Here is a 20,262-nt window from a genome sequence, read left to right on the forward strand (position 1 = left end):
TTTGGGTTGCAACAAGCAATCTTGCTTGATGTCCGGAAACATGAAGCACCATGTTCAGTATTGGGTTTTTTTTTTTTTTTGGGCTGTGGGGGGGGGGGGGGGGTGGTTTCAAACAAATACATGTTCTAACTTCAACCTATACAAATATATGTTTTTGGTTACCACCATGCAATACCATTGACTACAAGATTTACAAACCTCACCTACCAACGATTTTCTCATGGCTGAGATCCTTTTGTTGAATGTTTGCTTATCCTAATTCTTCGTGACGATGGAATTTGAACAATTTTCTTTAAGCAAAAATCTTATATATACTGGCTGACAATATATGTATTATTACGATTGAATACATGACACATATGTAAAATAAAGTAAGGAAGTCGAGGTAGGAATTTGAAGTCTGCATTCATCTGCAACCAAGCAAAATTGGGAAGGTGACCATACCATAAGACATTGATGTTCGTGGACGGTGTTTGGAAATTGCCACTATATCGGCCCCATCTACGAAATTATTGGTGAATTATTGGGGGTATATCAATAAGTACGTGTGATGGATATGGAATTCCAAGAACAATAGGAATTTTGTTTGGTAAGGGTCAAGACGATTGCTGGACCCCTTTCGGCCTCCACCACCACGACCAACCCTGTTATATCATTTAGTACTATAGATACAAATCTGTATGAAACCCATTAAGATTTTCGCTGAGGAGTTCACTGAATTTGCAAAAAGAGAATGAAAATAGGTGGGTTTCATTAATTTACAGATCCACCACTTATAAAAAATGAGTGGTGTATTTACGTTTTTGTGCTAGTACTTCTTTTGTCATTCGCTATATAAATTCACTGATTCATCATCTTGAAATCCGACAGAGCCAATTTTATTCTCGGAAATCAAACCGAGTTCAAAACTTTGATTCAGTTCCAGCTGATTTAATAACTGTGAAGTACTGGATACTAATTAAGCATGATAGTATAGCATGTACATTCGTAGTCGTAGTACTAGTACAAATATCAAGGACATGAACGATTTGGATCCGGCACGTTCACTGAACCAGTGCCTTTTGGACGTATTGAGTTTTAATACCACAAACCTCATAATCATGCCAACATTGACGACAAAATAAACGCTAAGATGACGACAAATGCCTAATCATGGAACTGGTGAATTAAATTTTCGAGTTGGAGGGGAAATACAGTGCGTCTACTCTTACTCCTATTCCTACTATAACCTATATTATAGGGTGATCATCAGGATCACGGAGATTGAACCACCATCGGATCATACGAGTGCAGAGCACCCATATGAATCTTAAACGAAATCACATTAAGTGGCAACTTTTAATGGAAGGCAAAATTAAAGGAAGCCGGTTGGCAACATAACATGTTAGCTGATGGTAAATGAATAGTTTGCAATCATTTGGTGTATGGTTTATTTAGTTTCAATCTTACATGAAGAATCTTTTACGTGCGTGCAACAGATCGACCTCGTGAGTTGAGTTCCTAGGACAGAACTTAAGTGTTTAACTTTAATGGTGTCAATTTTAGTTAAGTTAATTGGGAACTAAATTTGGCAAATACCCTTTTAGGTCTTTGAATGCTCGAAGTACAAAGCCTATATATAATATACGTGCAACGAAGCTTCATTTGCTTCCTCCATCTTTTTGTCTTCTTGTAGTTATTAGACATTTCATTGATTGTAATCATTCAACCACACGAGCAGATTAACAAGATATGCAAAGATGGCTATAAAGTAGACTCATCATTAATGGGATCAGTTAATGGAATTTAAGGAAACAAAAATTTATGATAAGTACATGCCGTTTACATATATATATATATATATATATATATACATACATGCATACATATATGAGTGCATGCGATTTACGTATATTTGTATATGTATGTATGTATATATGTATATATGAGTGTAGTTTATTTAGCCACCTTTTAGTATTTTGCCCAATCAATTTCTTACACCATGTTACCGTTTGGAAAAAAAAAAAAAATTTCTTACACGATATTAACTATTCTTATACCCCGGTCAGCAAATGCTTAAAAGTGCTTATAAAGTAAGTAAGCAATAGTCGATTTTGACTTGAAAATGCATAGTCACTTGTTTTACTAAATATTTAACACTTGGGAATTACTTGCGAGTGGAAAGAATCATAGTATATTAGAATAGAGTGTAGAAGGAGAAAAAAGGGTAAAGAAGAAGTCTTTTGTTTTACTTTCTTTTTGTTTTTAAAAGTTTCATCTATGTGGAGTCATGATGATGTAATACGTACTTTAGCCTGTTTAGACCTTTTGATCGGGCTGAGTTTAACCCTTTTTTAGCTCAGAAGCGAAGCCTGCAATTTGGCTCACAAGACACTTTGCCATTTCACGTTTTGGGTAAACGAACATAAATTTTGATAAAATAAAATGAAATGAAATGAAAACACTAATAAGAAAGTCAACGACATAAATGAAAGAGACAACGCTAAACTATGCAGAAGTAAATTGAAGAACTTGTTTGCTGACACTGACCAACAAAGAATCCTTAATTAGTAGTAGTTAGTTGCATGATCTTCTTCTTCGTGCATATATAGCGATTCTCGTGGTCATTGGATAGGAGAAAATACCATATGATTTCTAAACTATGGTAATCCTTCTGTTCCATTTTGATAATTTTATTTTTCTTTTCATTCGTCCCAATTTATAATTTTCAATTGAAAAGTGTAGTTAACTTTTAATTTCTCTAAATTATCGTTATTTAATATACTCTATTATCAGTAAGTATAACCTATCTTATTTAATAATTGCTTTCATTCATACGTTGAATGATACAACTTTTCATAGTATTGCTTTTGTAATTAATGTAAATAGATCATGATTAGTCATACACCTCATATTATCTCTAAAGAGATTTTAGAGAAACAGGTGACTAGATTTATTTTTCAACAAAATTAACTAATTTTTCTTAAATTACGTGAAAAAGGACTATCAAAGTGGATGGATGGACGAAGAGATTAATATTTTACCAATAGTTACTACTAGTGTACGTCGCATGCATCTAGGCACGATCCCCCTTGGAATGCTTCACGGCAAAAAAAATGTTAATTAAGTATAAGAAACACTCAATCTATTAATACTCGTTTACCCCGAGATCAAGACAGCTGGACTCTTTGGAATTTAGCAATCAAGATTTTGGAAACTTATTTCTCACCCGAGGTTTGCTTGTCTTCTGTCACAGACCTATAAAAAGCTTGAATGAATTGTACTATTGCATTTTAATAATAATATTGCCATATTTTGCAATTAGAATTCATGATCCCTACAAGAAAGGAGAAGCTTTAAAGCTTAAAGAAAGTCAAGAAGTTCTACTATTTGATGGTGGATTATATAGTGTTGTCAGAAAAATGAAAAAGGAAATGACTATTATAGATATGAAGAAGTAGGTGCCATCTAAAGTCTAAACTTGAAATCTAGACGCATGAGGTGTCCAATACATTATAATCAGCCTAGCCCTGAGATGAGTTTAGAGAAAAGAGGATGGATGATACTTTCATAGAGATGAGAGAATAGATGATAGTTTCGTTAGGCGGTGGACATTTCATTAATTATGGATGAATTTGAGGTCCGTACCTAATCTCCTAATACGGGTCTAAACTATTATTTAATTAGCTTCGCTTCGTCTCTATAGCTACTGTCTTGCCTGTATTCTCGATCGCTCCTTATGCTACATGTTGCGGGACCCGCATACATACATATACATGTATGTATGTGTGTATATACAATGGACCTCCGTTAAAATATATTTCAGGTGTTATATTTTTAAAAATATAAGATTAATTAGGAAAAATAAATAAATATAAGAATGTGGATAGACAAGATTAAATAGGAAAAGCATATAAATGTAAAAGAGAATAATAATTGTTAATATATATATTATAAATTAGGTAAATATTAGGTATATTAAAGAGTGCTCTAAGAGCACCAGAAAGAAAAATCCATATATATATATATAAGAAGCAACAGTTATTTTTGCATTAATTGGGTGCAACCCAAGCACCAAATAAGAGCAAATGAGCAATTACTTCAAGTGTTCAAGTTTCAAATTAGTATAGTTAATTAAGAAAGCATATAATTGGAGTGCAGATAATAAATATCGAATATCGATGTGTGTGTATTTAGATTGTAAGTTGAGTATAATTTAGATATGTTAACGAGTATCTATTTATTGGACACGCATCAAAAATTTCTAAGATAATATGCTCATGTTTCAATTTTCCTATGCTATTCTAAAAAATATAGCATATTTTCTAAATGAAATGTGGAAAACAATGAAAAAATGCCTAATTAACATTCAAAAGAAAAAGAAATGCTTAACATTCCATAAGGCATGCACAAGGCACCAAGCTACCAAGCCCAGCTTTAATTATACCAGCCAGTAGTACGTCCAACTGTACAAGATACTCCTGCACTCGGATTAATTAAGTCAAAACCTAGTCACAAGGAAGGGTATATTAATAGTAGTTAAACAAAGAGTTGAAAATAATCCCGGGGTCTTTGTGTCATTTTGATCGAAGCATGACAGTACATTAGTAGTATAATGCATTTGTTTCAAAATGGTACGGACTAGCTTGTTCCTGTATATATAACCAAGTCTTCCCCATTTCAAATCCCATTGAAAACACCATAGATTCATCATAGGCAGAAGAAGAAAGAAGGGAAAGAAAGGGAGGTTGGATTGAAGAACATGGGAAACAGTCTAAGGTGCTGTTTGGCATGCGTTCTTCCGTGTGGCGCCTTAGACCTGATCCGTATAGTACACTCGAATGGGTACGTAGAAGAATTAACAGGCCCTCTGACGGCCGGAGAAGTCTTAAAGAACCACCCGAATCATGTCTTGAGTAAACCTTGCTCTCAAGGCATGGTTCGCCGGATTCTAATCCTCTCACCGGAGTCAGAGCTCAAAAGAGGCAGCATATATTTCTTGATACGCTCGTCCTCGCTGCCAGAGAAAAACAAAATCCGCAGTTTGCCTAAGAAGCCTTCCAAGAAGAGCAAGAGCGCCGCCACTATGACTGCGGCGGATTGCCATCAACATTTAACGGAAGTCTCGTCCGATAAAAAGTCCTCCTGCCGAGATCGCCGGAGAGGTAGAGTTGGAGTCTGGAGGCCCCATCTCGAGAGCATTTCTGAGGACTAAAGTCCTTTTTTTTTTTCTCCCTCCAATTGGGTTCAACCCATATCTTTTTCCTCCCTTTAGACGGAGTGATTGATTTTGTGCATAATTTTCTTTTTCTTTTTCTTTTTCTTTATGGAAAGAAGAAAGGAGTAGTCTACTTCCGTCTGCATGTAATATAGCAGAACCGGAAACTTTTATGGCATAGTCGTCTGTTTGCCACAAGGGATCCTACTACAAGATTTGGTCGACCTTACAAAGAAATTTCTTTTTGTTTTACAGTCAGCTGATCAAGTTGTAATTGATGACCGACCTTCTTGTAAAGTTCTTGACCGGCATGGTTTTGCGATCTATGTCCTCGAAACAATAATCAATGAATAGTTAATGAAATCTCGACCGTATAGATTGATCTCGTAATCTCCTTTTATTATTTTCTTCGAGTCAGTTTGAGCGGTACTCCTTTCATCGGTTAAGCAACAGTTAATTTCATTGTTTAGTCTTGAACACGGTAAATATATATGGTTGCTACATCCATTCATAACGAAGAAAGTGTTGTTTCTCTCTTACCACAAAAATCGCACAAATAGTTTAGTAGTTATGGGTATCAATATTAGTTGTCATCTCTATTTGCAAAAAACATTTATGTTAATGATTGGGTTGGTTGTTAGTTTTAACTTTTAGGTGTAGGCTCGAGTTTTGACTTGGAATTCTGCTAATTAACAATTTTTATTCCAGAAATTAGTTACTACTAATAATTTTCTACAAGACGCATATGTATTATATAGGGCAATCGTGGAAGCAGAATTCACCAATCTAACAAGCAAGAAAATGCGATGCGATGGCAGTCACACTGTGATAACCAGCTGTGCTAACCTGTGCTGCTCCTCCATTGTTTATGATTACCCAAAAAGAACAAGAAAAATATATAATGCTCCTGCCTCCTGGCTGCAATTAGTAGTATATTCTATTATAATTCTCATGCAACAAGCCAGCCAGCTAGCTAACGTTTTAGTTCTCTAAACCAGCGTCATGACTGCTGCATAAATGATGAGCATACCTACGTTCTTTCCCCTTCAAATGCATGTGGCTTCTAAGTGATCATTTTCAGGAATCTGAGCTGTTGGATTTAGTAATTTAGGCCAGAACTTGCTCAATCTAGTGAATAGTTTCGTGGTTTTATTTGTCCAATCATATGGATGCACTGGATCAAATGGTTACTGTCCTCGATTAGAACCTCTTTATTTATTTTTTTTTTTTTACAGTGGTAAATACTGAAGCAACTTAACAGCACTACAGATGGTTCTTGCATTCAAAACATGAGAGTTGAAGAGTTGTTTAATTATGAAATCATTTGACTTTTATTCGCCCAAGAAAGTTAGTCATGAACTTATTTTGCAACATACTCATCCACGAAAAAAACAAAAAAGCTGATGAACTCTAGTAAATGAATTGGTGCATTATTTATTAACCTGCAGGATCAGTAAATAGTAAAAGTTTTTCCACAACCATTTATTTGCTTATATAAAAAGTTCGCAAAACAACCCTGGCATCACACTATCACTCTCTAGATCTCTTCTGTTCGTAAAAATAAAAAATAAAAATTTGTCCTAAATGTCATATATTTCTTGTATAATCTTGTATATTACGCTGCTGTAATTGCCTGTTCACTTGCAACCATATGTATAGTACGGATAAGTAAAGGTTTGATAAGCCATAATAAAACAAAGGAAGCTAATGGCCGGGGCCGGGGCAGGGCGACAAGAGCTCAAACTAATTAGTTTAATAGTAGCATTGAGAGGCTGGTTTTATGGCTTGGATCCAGAGTACTCAAAGACCGACCTATGCACGCAACACACAAAAACAAATGATGGGGCAAGCTGGCATTTCCCCTTTAACATATTTCCTATCCTACAGAGCTCACATGGATTCCATCTTGTCCCTCTCGCAAAACGCCGTTTTCTCAACTAGCAAAATTAGTACTTTACTGTATGAAAATAGGAATAAAAGGGACTAAACGAGATATTTTAAACTTTACGGGACCAATCATTTAGAACAAATTAATAAAAAGGGATTTTGCAAATGATAGTTGTTGAAGAAAATTAAAGCAAGCTATTTTAGTATTTAGTTTCCTAATTCTTTTTTGTGTCTTATTTGTTTAGTTTCTATATTAGATTAGGAAATCTCAAGTCAGTTTTTAAGTAAGTTTTGATTTACAATTATATTTGTTTTATGAAGTTTTAGAGTCTATAAATACTATCAGTCTAGTAGATTATTATTCGAAAAGTTGAGTTGGATTTTGAAAAATAGATTTGAGAGAAAATCTTATAGTTAAGATTTGTGAGTTGTCATGAGCGAAAGGTTACGACTTAATATTTGTTATTGTTGGGTTTTGAGTTAAATAAATTATTGAATATTTCTTGTGTGTTTGTTTTCCTCCTTTTCCCACATATTTTTATATGTGTTAAAACTGCTTTTACTATGTGTGCGCATTTTTTTTTGTGCCAACAAGTGGTATCGAAACTCTAAGTTTTGATCTTCGGGCTTGTTCGCAAAATTGGGGTTTGGGTGTTGTTCGTAAAATTAAAGTATGGATTTTTATTATTTACTACGTTGGGGTGTTTTTATCTTTGATGGTAAAAATGATTTTAAAATTTGGATTTGGATGATGAAAAGATTTTTTTGAATTATTGAAATTTGGGATATTGTTGAGAAGGGGTTCACGGAATGCACACGATTAAAGAGTTAGAGAAAAATAGACAATTGGATTGCAAGGTATTCCACTATCTCAGTGCCTAAGTTTAGTAGCATGTAGCAAATAAATTCATACATGCAAAGACGTAAAAAAAGGCTTGAAAATTTTTGATAAATTCTTATTGTAGTCAAGGTGGAGAAGAAATTTGTGACGAGGAAGAAGAAAAAGAAGTTTTTGATGAGCCAAAGAAAGAAGAAATTTGCAGAAATTGTGGATGCACTTGAAGATGAAAATTTTGTGACTCAAGAAAAAATTTCACAAGTGATTGAGAAAGAAAGTGAAACCATTGGTCAAAGTTAAGAGGTGATTAAAAATCGAAACAATGTAAAAATTGTTACTTTTGTCGAAATTGATGAATTTTTTTAAAAGAAAAAACAAGTAATAGAATTGATTGATATCAATTATGAAGTAGATGAATTAGTTGAAGGTTGTGATATTGTTAAAGTTAATCCAACTATTAGTGTTAAAAAATCAAAGAAAAAATATGGTGATGTTGAAAACCTCGGTGATAAAAATTATGATTTTCTGATTTTTGAAAGTTTTCTTAGTAATGTGGATAAATTAAATTATGTAGTATGCGAAGAAGAATGGGCAAATATATTCGAATATTTTGATAAGAGTGGTCAAGCAAAAAAATTATTCGAGAAGTACAAATATCGTCCACTACCACGCGTGAAGATGAAATTAAAAATTCATTACAAGTTGGTGTTTTACGTTGTTTATATAGTGACTAAATTATTCATGAAAATTCAAACTCGAGATGGCACTGGAGGTGACTACAATGAAGAGTTTGATTTAAGGGAGGCAATGAAGGAAATTAAACAAAACTATTTTAGTATTTAGTTTCCTAATTCATTTTGGTATCTTGTTTGTTTAGTTTCCATATTATATTAGGAAATCTCAAGTCAATTTTCAAGTAAGTTTTGATTTACAATTGTATTTATTTTAAAAAGTTTTAGAGTCTATAAATATTACCAATCAAGTAGATTACTATTTAAAGAATTGAGTTGAATCTTGAAAAATAGGTTTTGAGAGAAAATTTCTTAGTTGAGATTTGTGAGTCATTGTGAACAAAAGGCTATCACTTGATATTTGTTATTGTTGAGTTTTAAGTTAAATAAATTATTGAGTATTTATTGCGTGTTTGTTCTACTCCTCTTCCTACATATTTTTATATGTGTTAAAACTACTTCCGTTGTGTGTGCACTTTTTTTTTTTTTGTACCAACAGTTGTCCGACAAAAACTACTAGTGCAAGCATTCAATTAACTATTCGTGATGAAAGAACACGAAGATATTTTTGTAAGGTCGAAGAATTAGCATCAACAATCAACTTGTAATCAGATGGTAAAGCTACCAACTCTACAGCCGAAGAAATTGAAACTACGGACCCTGCCAAAATTATGTCAAAATGATCATTCAACATTGGAAAAAGGCTTTACGTTTTAAGTGGGATTTATGACATTATGTTTTAAGTTGATGCATCACTTCTTTTTTCAATAGTAGAAAAAAACTTCACTAGCTACATTACATGGAGAAAATATAATGGATTCCTTGTCGAATAAATAGAATTGATGTATTAGTGATATGGCTTTGGCCTTCAAGAAAGTATAGGACTCGGAGTCGTTTGGAGGGAAATAGATATAGAAAGCAAATTCTAATTAGGCTTTACTCTGAAGAGAATAATAAGATACATATTTATATATGCCTATATATACACACACATAATTATTACTAATTAGTAACCGAACTTGGATCAAATAATCTTTATTAGTTGTCTTCTTGGATAATTGGTTTAAGAACGCAGTATCATCCTGAGTATTGTCATTCAGATTTGTATTTGTAGGATCTTTGGCTGATGCTAGGTTTTGAAGAACAAAACTATCAAGTTCTTGTCATTTGTTGGAGAATTGTAAGAATATTATATTCAGACACTCCATCATATATATATATATATATATACATATATATTATTAGGATTTAAGAGAGACTTTAAATTTTACATGGAGGGGAAGGAAAGAAAGGGAAGATCTCGGAGATGAATTTCTAAATCTTACATACGGAAGGGAAGGGAAAAAGAAGGGAGCTCGGAGTCGAATCACTCGTAGTTACCTGAGCCCATCAATTGAGTTGGTTTTGCTTTTATATACACTAGTACTTGGAGACACTCAATGTGTGTGCAATTATTAAAAAATATTGAAATTATTTTTTGTGAGAAAGTAATAGTTTAAAAGAGGTGAACTATTGTAGTATTCTAGTGAAGTTTCAGTTTTTTTATTAGAGAAGTGCTAATTAATTCAATTGGATGTAAAAGTGATTGTAACTTGTAAGGGGTGAATAGTTGAAATGATATAATTATCTTTAGGAATAAGAGTAGATTAGGTGATACATTATATGATATAACTTATTTACACCAAACTCCTCATTCTCGCTTTATATATACTAGTATTTAGGGCACACCCAATGCGTGTGTATTTTAGCAATAATTATTAATTTTTATAAATATACTAATTTTATTTTTATAAAAATAAATTTTATAGAAATTCTTAAAAAAAAAATTTCAATTTATTAGTAATTTTTTCTTTAATACAGTTATAGTTAATTTGGTAGTTACAATATTTAAGAGAGTTATGGAAAATTATATTAACAAATGTGATTATGTGGTTAGGATAAAAATTAATTTTTTTAAGAGCAAAATTGAAAGTTCAAAAAATGACACAAAATATTTACACCAACGGCCACCTCTTTCCTTTTATTTATTTCTTTTGTGTGTACGCGTGGGCGCCCGCGTGGTTTAATTATGGGCTAAGCCAAGACAAGCATGATCTCCATAAACCGGTGAAGGAAATTGGGCTAGACTAAAATAGGCTTGGACTTTATGCCCAAGGATTCGATGTTTGTTGTTCTAAGGAACTAGGGGCCACAATGGTGCAAAGGAAACAGCAGTAACCAGCCCTTTGATGGTGAGCAAAATAATAGTTGCAAGTAAGTATATACATGTAACCAGGGGGTTGTGATGTTTATATGCGAATCTTTTCTTCTTGTTCGCATCCCCGAGACTAAGCGAAAATTCTGCATGTACATCCATTTCCAGATTCCTAGCAAGACAATCGTAATACTATATATCTTATCCATCCCAAAGAAGAACCTCCCTAATCAATTAGTAACTACACCATGACTACTGGCAAGGGGCTGAAGGGTGTACCGATTTGAAAAGCCAGTCCCGGCGGGAGGTCGTTGTCGGACCACCAGCAGTGAAAACTGGAAATCGGAAGTGGCTAGCATATCTCCAATATCCCCGAGCTCAGGGCATTCGCTCCAGTCTGTAAGCCCTAGCGTGAGAGGAGAGTCAGGTGCATGTTGTCTGCCGACTATGCACAAATCACAAGCTTCCTCCAGAGATCGGAGTACTCTTGTTGTTCCGACGGCATCTTTTGCCATCTCTTCCTTGTACGTCACGCTTTCGTACCCAATGGTATTAGCCCTGAAGTGACTAATCATATCACTGTCTATGCTGCTCTCAACATTGTTCACCGGTGCTTCCTCAAAGCCTTTCCTGTGGTCCCACAATCTGAGCCAGACCAAGGTGAGCCCAATCTGCGGATGTCCAACCATACGGCTACCATACGCAAGCGCCTCGCGATCATCTGCGCCACCAAGGAAAAGCACGGTGATACGAAACAAGGTATTCCCAGGTAAGATGCTCAGATTCCCAGCTATGTGGCCACGATCGACCAGGATGCCAACTGAACAAGGAGCTTTCGTGATGACGTTCTGGTTCACTGTCCTAATTGCAGGTAAGTTGCTCCCAATAGTTCCATCAATTTCCCATACCCGGTGGAAAGGCAGGATCAAAATGTTCGCCATTACATCCGAGGCAATCGTGCATATGTCCATATGCATGCTTGCATACGGTGCAATGGAAGTAAAATGCTGCAGACTCATTACACCTTCATTTTTCTGCGCGAAATAGCTGAAGGCTTTAGCTATATGTTCCGATCTACTGCGCATGGAAGTGAGTCTGCCCCTGTACACATTTCGCTCAAGAACTGCTGCTGCCCTGCCACTTAGCTCCATGAGGTTTAGGACGAAAACGGAGATGGGCATGCTTCTCGATGGGTTTGAGGATTCGAGAAGGCTTATTATCGTTGGGACGTTGTCTTGACTGTGGACACATACGAGTATCCGCAGATCATTTTTAGGATTTGAGTACAAAACGCTGTTTGTCTGGTATGAAGAGTACCTTCTTGATGGGTCATAAAGGAAAGATAGCAAAGGTCTGGCAATTCCTGTTGTAACTATCATTGAAATCAACAGAAGTCCATATGCTTCCTGGTCTATCATCTGCACAAAAAGGAAAATATATGTTATAACCATTCGTGGATGAAAAGAATGCAACTCTTATGTGATGTTGGGAATGTTAGCTACAATCAAGATGATAACTGTAATTTTAATTAAATATGCCTTCCGAGTTGTGCACCTTAGGCTGTAGCGCACATGCCGTCCCAAAATATAAGCAACCAGATCAACCCATAAGCTAAGTCTAGAGAGACAGCATACTGGAAACTCTAAACACGTTAAGTAGATAGGTCAACCGGTAGGATTTTACCTAGAGCTCATTCAGACTGACTCAGTGTAGTTGGATAGGGTTTGGGTTTAATTTTTTGAACTCATTCCCTGTCTAGACTCGTGCTTTGTAAGAGAATCATGCGTTTGGGTAGAGTTTGATTTTCTACGATTCATATTCAAATTCAGATTTAAACTAGACCCTATACTGCTATACATATTCATGTATAAAATTACACACACATATATACAATACATTTATAAAATAATCTAATATTCTATGGATATTGGATTGAATATAATAAAACTTCATGACAATTAGGAATAGTTGATAAAATTGTTCTTTGAGTTCACAATATTACATTCAACTTCTTAAATGTTAATTTTATTATTTGAAAATAAAAATTGGATGGTATATGTTATTTTTGAACTTTATATAATTTTAAAATATTCTTACATTAGTTCTTTACCGTATGTTCAAAAAAATCCACCAATACCCAATGGATACCTAAAAACATGAAGGTCCGAATCTAGTTTACTTTTTCAAACCCATAAAAGTTTAGATTTGAGTTTAACTAAATTTAAATGTGGATCAAAATTATCTAATCCAAACCCTACCCAACCTATTGGCGCGCCACATCTCAAGCGAGTAAGATGTTGACAGGATTGATGATTAATTAGGGAATATTAGAAGATCATCAATGAATCCCCGCGAGACAAGTGACGCTTGGGATCCTTTAGTTTCCTAAATTGGGCAATTTCGACTTCCCTGTAATTGCAGTCACCGGTAGGAGAAGTATTATTCGTTGCTCAAATTAGTTAACTGAGTCAGGAGTACTCTTATACTAACAGCAATCAAATTTTTTTTTTTTTTTTTTTTTGTGGACATGACAATAATTCAGGTTAGACATTCTTCATTTGGTACTAGAAAAGAACTTTCATCTAAGGAACCGAAAAGAAGTGCAGTGAACAGTGAAGAGAAAGCAAACCTGATCTTCCTTCAGTATGATATATATGGCAACCTCAATGATCCCTTTGCAACACATGACCAAAGCAAGACTCACAGCATCCCTTAAGGGCGTTTGAAAGTAGAGAGCTGAAAGTAGGACACCAGTGAACTTCCCCAAGTAGCCCAGAATGATGACTGCCGAGTAAATGAGGGCTGAATTATTTGCTGCTATTGAGAAGAAGTCCGTATTCAAACCAGTAACTGCAAACTTCGCTGGAAGTAACAAGCCGGTGCAGATTGTGTCAATCTTCTGTACCAAATATGATCCCACAGGTGGCCCGTCGGGTATCGCCATGCCGAAAATAAAAGCCCCAATCCCAGCAGGCACACCAATCAGCTCCGTGAAAAAACCGCACATCAGGGTTGTTATCATGATACTTAAGAACTGGATCTCTTTCAATGGTTGCCCATCCGGCATATGCCTAGCCACATGTAACATCCATGGCCTAGCAATATATCGATAGAGCACAAAAAGACTCGTGGCCCATGCAACATAATACATTGCATACCATTGTTTGTGCCGTATGATCGAGCTCATCACGGTAAGCAACGCATACACAGTATAGTTGCAGCATTCGTTGACCGAACATGCTAAGGTTGCAGTTCTTCCGACATCTGAATTGAGAATGTTGAGGTCCGCAAGAAGGCTAGTAATCACCGGGAAAGAAGACAGCGAATTGATGGTTACTATTCGCAAGATGGACTCTTGAATTGATCCATCGAACTCCATCATATGCGGAACGACAAAAGCCGCTATTATCCCTAATGTGAAAGGCAATACGAAACCTGTAAGCCCAATTGCTACTGCATCTCTTCCTGTCTTTTTCACCATACTCGGATCAACGCGTATTCCTAGTAGAAACAAATGAAAAAGTAGCGCAAAATCTGCCAGAGTCTCAAGAGGTAATCTACCACCCGGAGGAAAAAGCTGCTTTGAGAGGTTTGACCGTCCAAAAAATGACTGCCCCAGTATAATTCCAGCCTGTTGGCATTCAATCAAACAAAAAAAATATATACATTAAAGCTTGGCACCTGAATTTCATTCAAAACAGTCAAAATTCATTGAAAAAAAAAGAGAGAGAGATGCGAATACTGATCGAAAACAAAGATTGATCAGAACAATACAATTAATCGGGTAAATTGCCTCCTATGTATCTACGTAGGACCATTCTATGCATGTCAAACTTTTTGTCCAATGGTGATAGTCATTTAGGCCAACGCAGTATGTTAGTAGTAATCTTTATCAGAGTTACCACATGTTTGGTAAATAAAATGGGATGGGCTGGTAGATATCAAGGTACATTGAAAAAAAAAAAAAAAAAAACAGTGTGCTCATATTCCATCACCTGTTTTGTATCTGGGAACACCCAACAGCACCTATACCGGGATCAATGCTCAGGAGTGTCTCCTATTGGGGTGGCCAAAAAATTTGTCAAGTGCTGACAATGACAATATATGAGACTCAACTCTTGGACCAACAAACGCATGGTGGGCAAAGAATTTCATGTCAAGAAACATTAATTCTAATTACGTGAATCAAGCAAAAACACACAATGTGCATCTGCCAGAAATGAACAGAGGCTTGAGCTTACAATAAGTTGGGCACTGAGCATACTTTGTTTAAATGGTTCCAGGAGGATGTAAACTGTTCTTGAAAGCAGGAATGCAACAGAGAGTTGGGCTAAAAGGACCGGTAAGGTGAACGAAAATGGATTACCGCCAGACCACACAAGCCCCTTAGAATTCATCATATCTGTAAACTGGCAAACCAACAGTTCTTGACGATAGCTTCCAGGGACCGATCCTGAAACGGAGGACACTATTCTTGGTGCCATTTTATTTTTTTTTTAACTATGAATCCAGTGAACAATTCCTACACGAGAATTCGAGGAATTAAGAGGATCAAAATGAGAGAAAAAGAAAGAAAGAAATTTGTTAAAGAGTGAGAGGAAGGTGAGCAAGATGGAAATGAAGGAAATATTGGAGGAGCGTAAGAACGGGGAAGTTTGTTAGTAATCCCCAGTAGTAAGTCTCTTTTTATATCTTCTTCTTTTTTGTATTATCAAATAATTATTTCAGATGTAAATTCACAATAATATAGTATTTTTTTTTTCAGTTGAAAACTTGCTTGGACTTCGAGACTAATTCTTTCTGAAAATTGTTTACTATTGAACGTTATAGTTTGACCACAAATACCAGGAATTAAGATGAAATATTAAGCACAACTATAATAACAAAAACAACAATAACAACAACTTAACATGTTTAATTAAAATTTTATGGGCAACATATATTGCGTTAGCCATGCAAAATGGATAATTTTCCGAAAAGTGCTGCACCCCGCGAGTATCTTCCTCCCTCTTGGCCTCTTTTTTCCATCACTGTTCTGTTGGCTCAAGGCTATTGTACAGCAGTACTAGTACCTCTCAGTAATTTGTAGCACTCGACTCCAGCATGGAAGAGCCTCCATTCCGCAAGCTTTAAAAAGTTGATTAAAAGATTAAAAAAAAAAGTGATTAAAAAGCGTGTTTGTGATGACAGTAAAATGGTAATTTAAATAAGCTTGATATCCATAAAATTTTCATCCAAGTAGCCATTCTTTTTACTAAGGTTGGGTTTTACATTGCAGACCAATTTCTTGGAATATTCAGAACATAATTGATACGCATAAAGTTGCTTTTTGGTCCATTTTTGGACCTGTGATACAAAAAGTTTTGCCTTTGTAATAGACTAGTAGTATTTCCTCATTTCAGTTGTAGCCTTGTAGGTGAAATATGGGATTCTTGCTGCTCCGGTGCCCCTTGCATATCCATTTGCTTTCGCTTTTTAGCTGAATTTACAGCATCCCAGATCAACTTGACGTTAGAAAGGCAAGAGGAGGAGGGTAAAAGGAAGTGAGGACCTTCCCTCTTTTTTGCTTTTCTACCAAAACTACTCTTTTTACATCAGTTCAACAGTGCATGTTCCTCTGGCATGGCAGAAAGGCTTTTCTGGGAGGACAAAAACCCACGAGCCAAAGATGAAAGATTCGCAATCTCTAATGCTGCATCGTCCTTGCTCTTGCAAATGCGGTAGCAGAGGCATGGCCTATAACTTGATTCTTCTTAAATGTGTTGATTCCTCAGGATCCTTGAGACCCCATAATTTGGTCTGCTGTTGCACCACCAGCAGAGAAGCTTCACCCCTGAAATCTGGGGCAGCAAGTATTTCTCCTATTGCCCCCAACTCTCCGCATTGGTTCCATTTTCTGAGTTCAGACATGATCGGTGAGTTCCCATGGCGCCTTCCGACCATAACCAGGTCATAGGAACTACCCACCCTTCTGGTTATAGACAGCACATCCTCTCCACTTGTTGCCACATACTCTTGGGACAAAATTTGCCTCTTGATCTGCATTTTAAGCTTGATGCCACCTAAAATTTCAGCATCAAGCATCTTGCTCCTTTCGGTACCTCCTACTATGCCTGTCGAATTTGAGCCCCTATATCGTACTACAGTCAGCATTACATTGGACTTATCCGCCATTCGACATGCATATGCCAGCGCCTCCCTATCATCTGCACCTCCCAAAAAGAGCACTGCCACATGAAATAAGGAGGGTTGTGTTGCTACATATCGAGATTTCTTCTGGTTTCCGCGGTTGATGAGTATGCCAACAGAGCAAGGAGCTTTCTCCAGCACATTCTTATTCAGATGCCTATATGCATAAGATGTTTCAACTCTTTGCCCAAGGATCCACTGCTTATGGAATGGGATAATAATGAGAATGGTTCTCTTCTCCAATGCAAGTAAGCATACATCATCGTGCATAGTTGCATAAGGTGAGATGGCTTTGTAGCATTGCATCAATACAAGGCCCTGATATTGCTCTTCAAATTTCTTAAATGCATTAAAGATCCGTTCAGATTGGGTGGGATTTAAGGGCTTGTCACGTTCCCGATGAGCAACAAGTACCGAGGAAGCGCGGCCCATGAGTTTATTCAGATGGAGGACAACCAAGTTTATAGGACTGTCTTTTGTGGGATTTGAGACTTGAAGCAGACCAAGGATTGCTGGAACATTTTCTTGACTATGCACGCAAGCAAGTATGCGGAGTTCTTCATCATTTCTGCTATGGAGTAAAGTTCTCCTCTTGTAAGCAACATATCTTTTTGAAGGGTCATAGAGGACTTTCACAAGAGGCGCTATTACCCCAGTTATGCCCACCACAGAGATGATTGAAATGGCATAGCATTCTCGAGTAATAACCTGCATTGAGAAGCTACACTTGTTAAGCTTAGTTTATAGATTAAATTCCAAGTTTCTGTTTGCAACAAGATATGCCCAACTTTCTAATGCTTCATTGAGGGAAAAGGACAGGAAGTAAAGGAGACCTCCCAATTGATTAACATAGTAGGTGCAAACTAATATAATATAGTGAGCTGGTTCAAGAACTGAAAGAATAAACTTTTGTGGCTTACTGCAGATATGCGGAAATCGTTTAAGAAGGCAAGTTCAACAATGCCTTTGGAGTTCATGATGAGAGCAAAGGAAAGAGCATCCCGGAATGGCATTCTGCAGAATAGAAGGGGCAACATAGTCCCCATAATCTTGCCAACGAAAGCGACAAAAACAATCAACTGCAGTACACCTACATCTTTCAACTTCTGAACACAGAAAATGTCCATATGTAACCCACAAATAGTGAAAAACAGAGGCATGAGCAATGCAGAAACAAAGCAATCAAGTCTTTCCACTAAAGCAGCTCCTAATGGTGGTCCATCCGGTATCACCAGGCCAAAAGCAAGAGATGCAACAAGAGCATTAATACCAATAACTTCTCCTGCGAATCCACAGGCCATCAGCACTACAAGGACCATAAAAACATAAATCTCCTTAATAGGTTTTCCTTCTGGGGTACGTCGAATAGCCCAACTAGCTGCAGGACGAACTCCAAACACTATAAAGATAGAGAAAAAAATGCTTGATAGAAATAACCCTATAGTTACTCTCAGTGGTTTGGTATTGTATATCTTTACAGCGAACTGTATAGACATGACGGACCAGAGGCAAACATCACAGATAATTGAAGAAGAAGAAGCTAATCTTCCAATCTCTGAATTAAGGATGTTGAGCTCGTCAAGAAAGCAAGTAATGACAGGAAATGCTGTCATTGATTGCATCACTACTAGATGAGGAAGTGCCTTCGCTATTCCAGTGTCCAATGATAAAAACTGATCAAGAAGACAAGCAACTAAACTGGCCAGTCCATAAGGTATGAAGAATCCCAGAATTCCTACTGCTATAGCTTTTTTACCCGATCTTAGAACCATGGTTGGATCCACTTTCACTCCTATTAGGAAAATGAAGAGCATTAGACCAAAAATTGATAATGTATCAATAACCACTCTCCCTTTAGCTGGAAACACTCTCTCCAAGAATGTAACATTCTGCCCAAGAATTGAAGGACCTAGTATTACACCACCCTGGTCAAAATAAGTAATCCAACCACAGTATATCAGCTATATATGTATGATTCATGCTTAGTATCAGAAAAACATATCTACTCTTTCTGTAGCATAAAAAATGGTGCCCTTGGTCTAAGGAACTTGATTACTTAGTACATAAAATTCAACACTAAAACATTTTAGTCCTGGGAAGTACTTTGAGATGATACCGTTTGAATTTTTACCAAGAAGTACTGCATAGAAATTCGAATACTAGAAATGGTAAAAATAAGCTCTTAAGAAACTGACTGTTTGACCAAAAGTGACATATCTTTTTTGACCAGGGGAAAATACTAGTACCATCTCATAGCATGAAATTCGGCAGAAACAAAAGTGAATGAAAAATAAGCAACAAAGACAGAGAAGGGATAGAACGAGGCTTACAAGAATCTGAGAAACAATAAAGGGTTGGCCAAAAGGCTTAAGAAGAAACTGAACAACACGGGTGATGATGGAAATGAGGGAAAGCTGCAATAGTAACAAGGGAATTGAGTAGCTAAGAGGATCACCACCCAGGATTACACCCCTGGAATTGATCTGATTCACAAAATGGCAGAGGAAGGATGTCTTGAAACCTCCAAAATTGTCATCATCGATTCCAGAACCACCACCATTTGAGTCTGCAATCATAATTATTCTAATGTTGCGAGTATCTGGAATATTGTTGAAGCTCTAATTTGCAGCATCGAAAGGAGAAAAGAAAAGGGATTGAAAAGTTAAATCTGGGTAAAAAGATACGTCATTTTTTTCCTGTCCCCGAGCCAGCTAGAGCGAGAACTTGGGAGATCAGAGATGGATGGACGAGCACTAGAATTGGAATTACATGAACATGTGAGGAGACAGAAGCTCAGGCAGCTCCTAGGCTAAATAAAATACTAGTGCTACTTACGTTTCAACTGTCACAAGGGCAAACTATTTCACCTTTTGTCATAAGTTATTTGGATGTCCCTCTTGATTTTTTTTAAGAGGGTAAAAAATTTCAGCGATTATTAAATTATTATTTGTATCGATTTTTGATTATCAAAAAAAATTTTGTCATAAATTAGTCACTAAATTAAGTAATATCATACCCATAGCCATTTCATTGATTATTGCTCCTAATCTATTAAATAATCAAAATCGCATTTTAACAAAAAAATAACCATGGTAAACAAATACACCCTTGTATATTGACACTTGCTCCAATTATTTTGTAGATTTAAAGCAATAATTGACGAAATGACCACAGTTGAGTTGATTAATTAGTTTAGTGGCTAATTAATTGACGAAATAATTTTTTG

General features: G+C 36.2%; 3 protein-coding genes across 4 annotated transcripts; 1 reads left to right on the forward strand and 2 right to left on the reverse strand.

Moving 5' to 3' along the window:
• The first annotated feature begins 4,550 nt into the window (after positions 1-4,550).
• On the forward strand, positions 4,551-5,600 carry LOC113711812 (uncharacterized). The gene has a single exon (XM_027235026.2). The coding sequence runs from the start codon at positions 4,742-4,744 to the stop codon at positions 5,192-5,194; it is 453 nt and encodes a 150-aa protein (XP_027090827.1). The 5' UTR covers positions 4,551-4,741; the 3' UTR covers positions 5,195-5,600.
• Positions 5,601-11,077: 5,477 nt separating this feature from the next.
• LOC113695965 (cation/H(+) antiporter 14) lies at positions 11,078-15,331 on the reverse strand. Its single transcript, XM_027215216.1, has 3 exons — positions 15,089-15,331; positions 13,477-14,478; positions 11,078-12,265 (listed from the first exon to the last, which is right to left on the reverse strand). Exons 1-3 carry the CDS (start codon positions 15,329-15,331, stop codon positions 11,078-11,080), a joined length of 2,433 nt encoding a protein of 810 aa, XP_027071017.1.
• Positions 15,332-16,074: 743 nt separating this feature from the next.
• Positions 16,075-19,871, reverse strand: LOC113711819 (cation/H(+) antiporter 15). 2 transcript variants are annotated; one of them, XM_027235039.2, is made up of 3 exons: positions 19,367-19,871; positions 17,957-18,961; positions 16,075-17,744 (listed from the first exon to the last, which is right to left on the reverse strand). In XM_027235039.2, exons 1-3 carry the CDS (start codon positions 19,610-19,612, stop codon positions 16,584-16,586), a joined length of 2,412 nt encoding a protein of 803 aa, XP_027090840.2. In that variant the 5' UTR covers positions 19,613-19,871; the 3' UTR covers positions 16,075-16,583. The 2 variants fall into 2 exon arrangements, with proteins under 2 accessions (XP_027090840.2, XP_027090855.2); XM_027235054.2 differs by having other exon boundaries at positions 17,957-18,828; positions 19,367-19,483.
• Between the last annotated feature and the right edge of the window lie 391 nt (positions 19,872-20,262).

Source organism: Coffea arabica, chromosome 1e, assembly GCF_036785885.1.
Source record: "Coffea arabica cultivar ET-39 chromosome 1e, Coffea Arabica ET-39 HiFi, whole genome shotgun sequence".
Classification (NCBI taxonomy): Eukaryota; Viridiplantae; Streptophyta; class Magnoliopsida; order Gentianales; family Rubiaceae; genus Coffea; species Coffea arabica.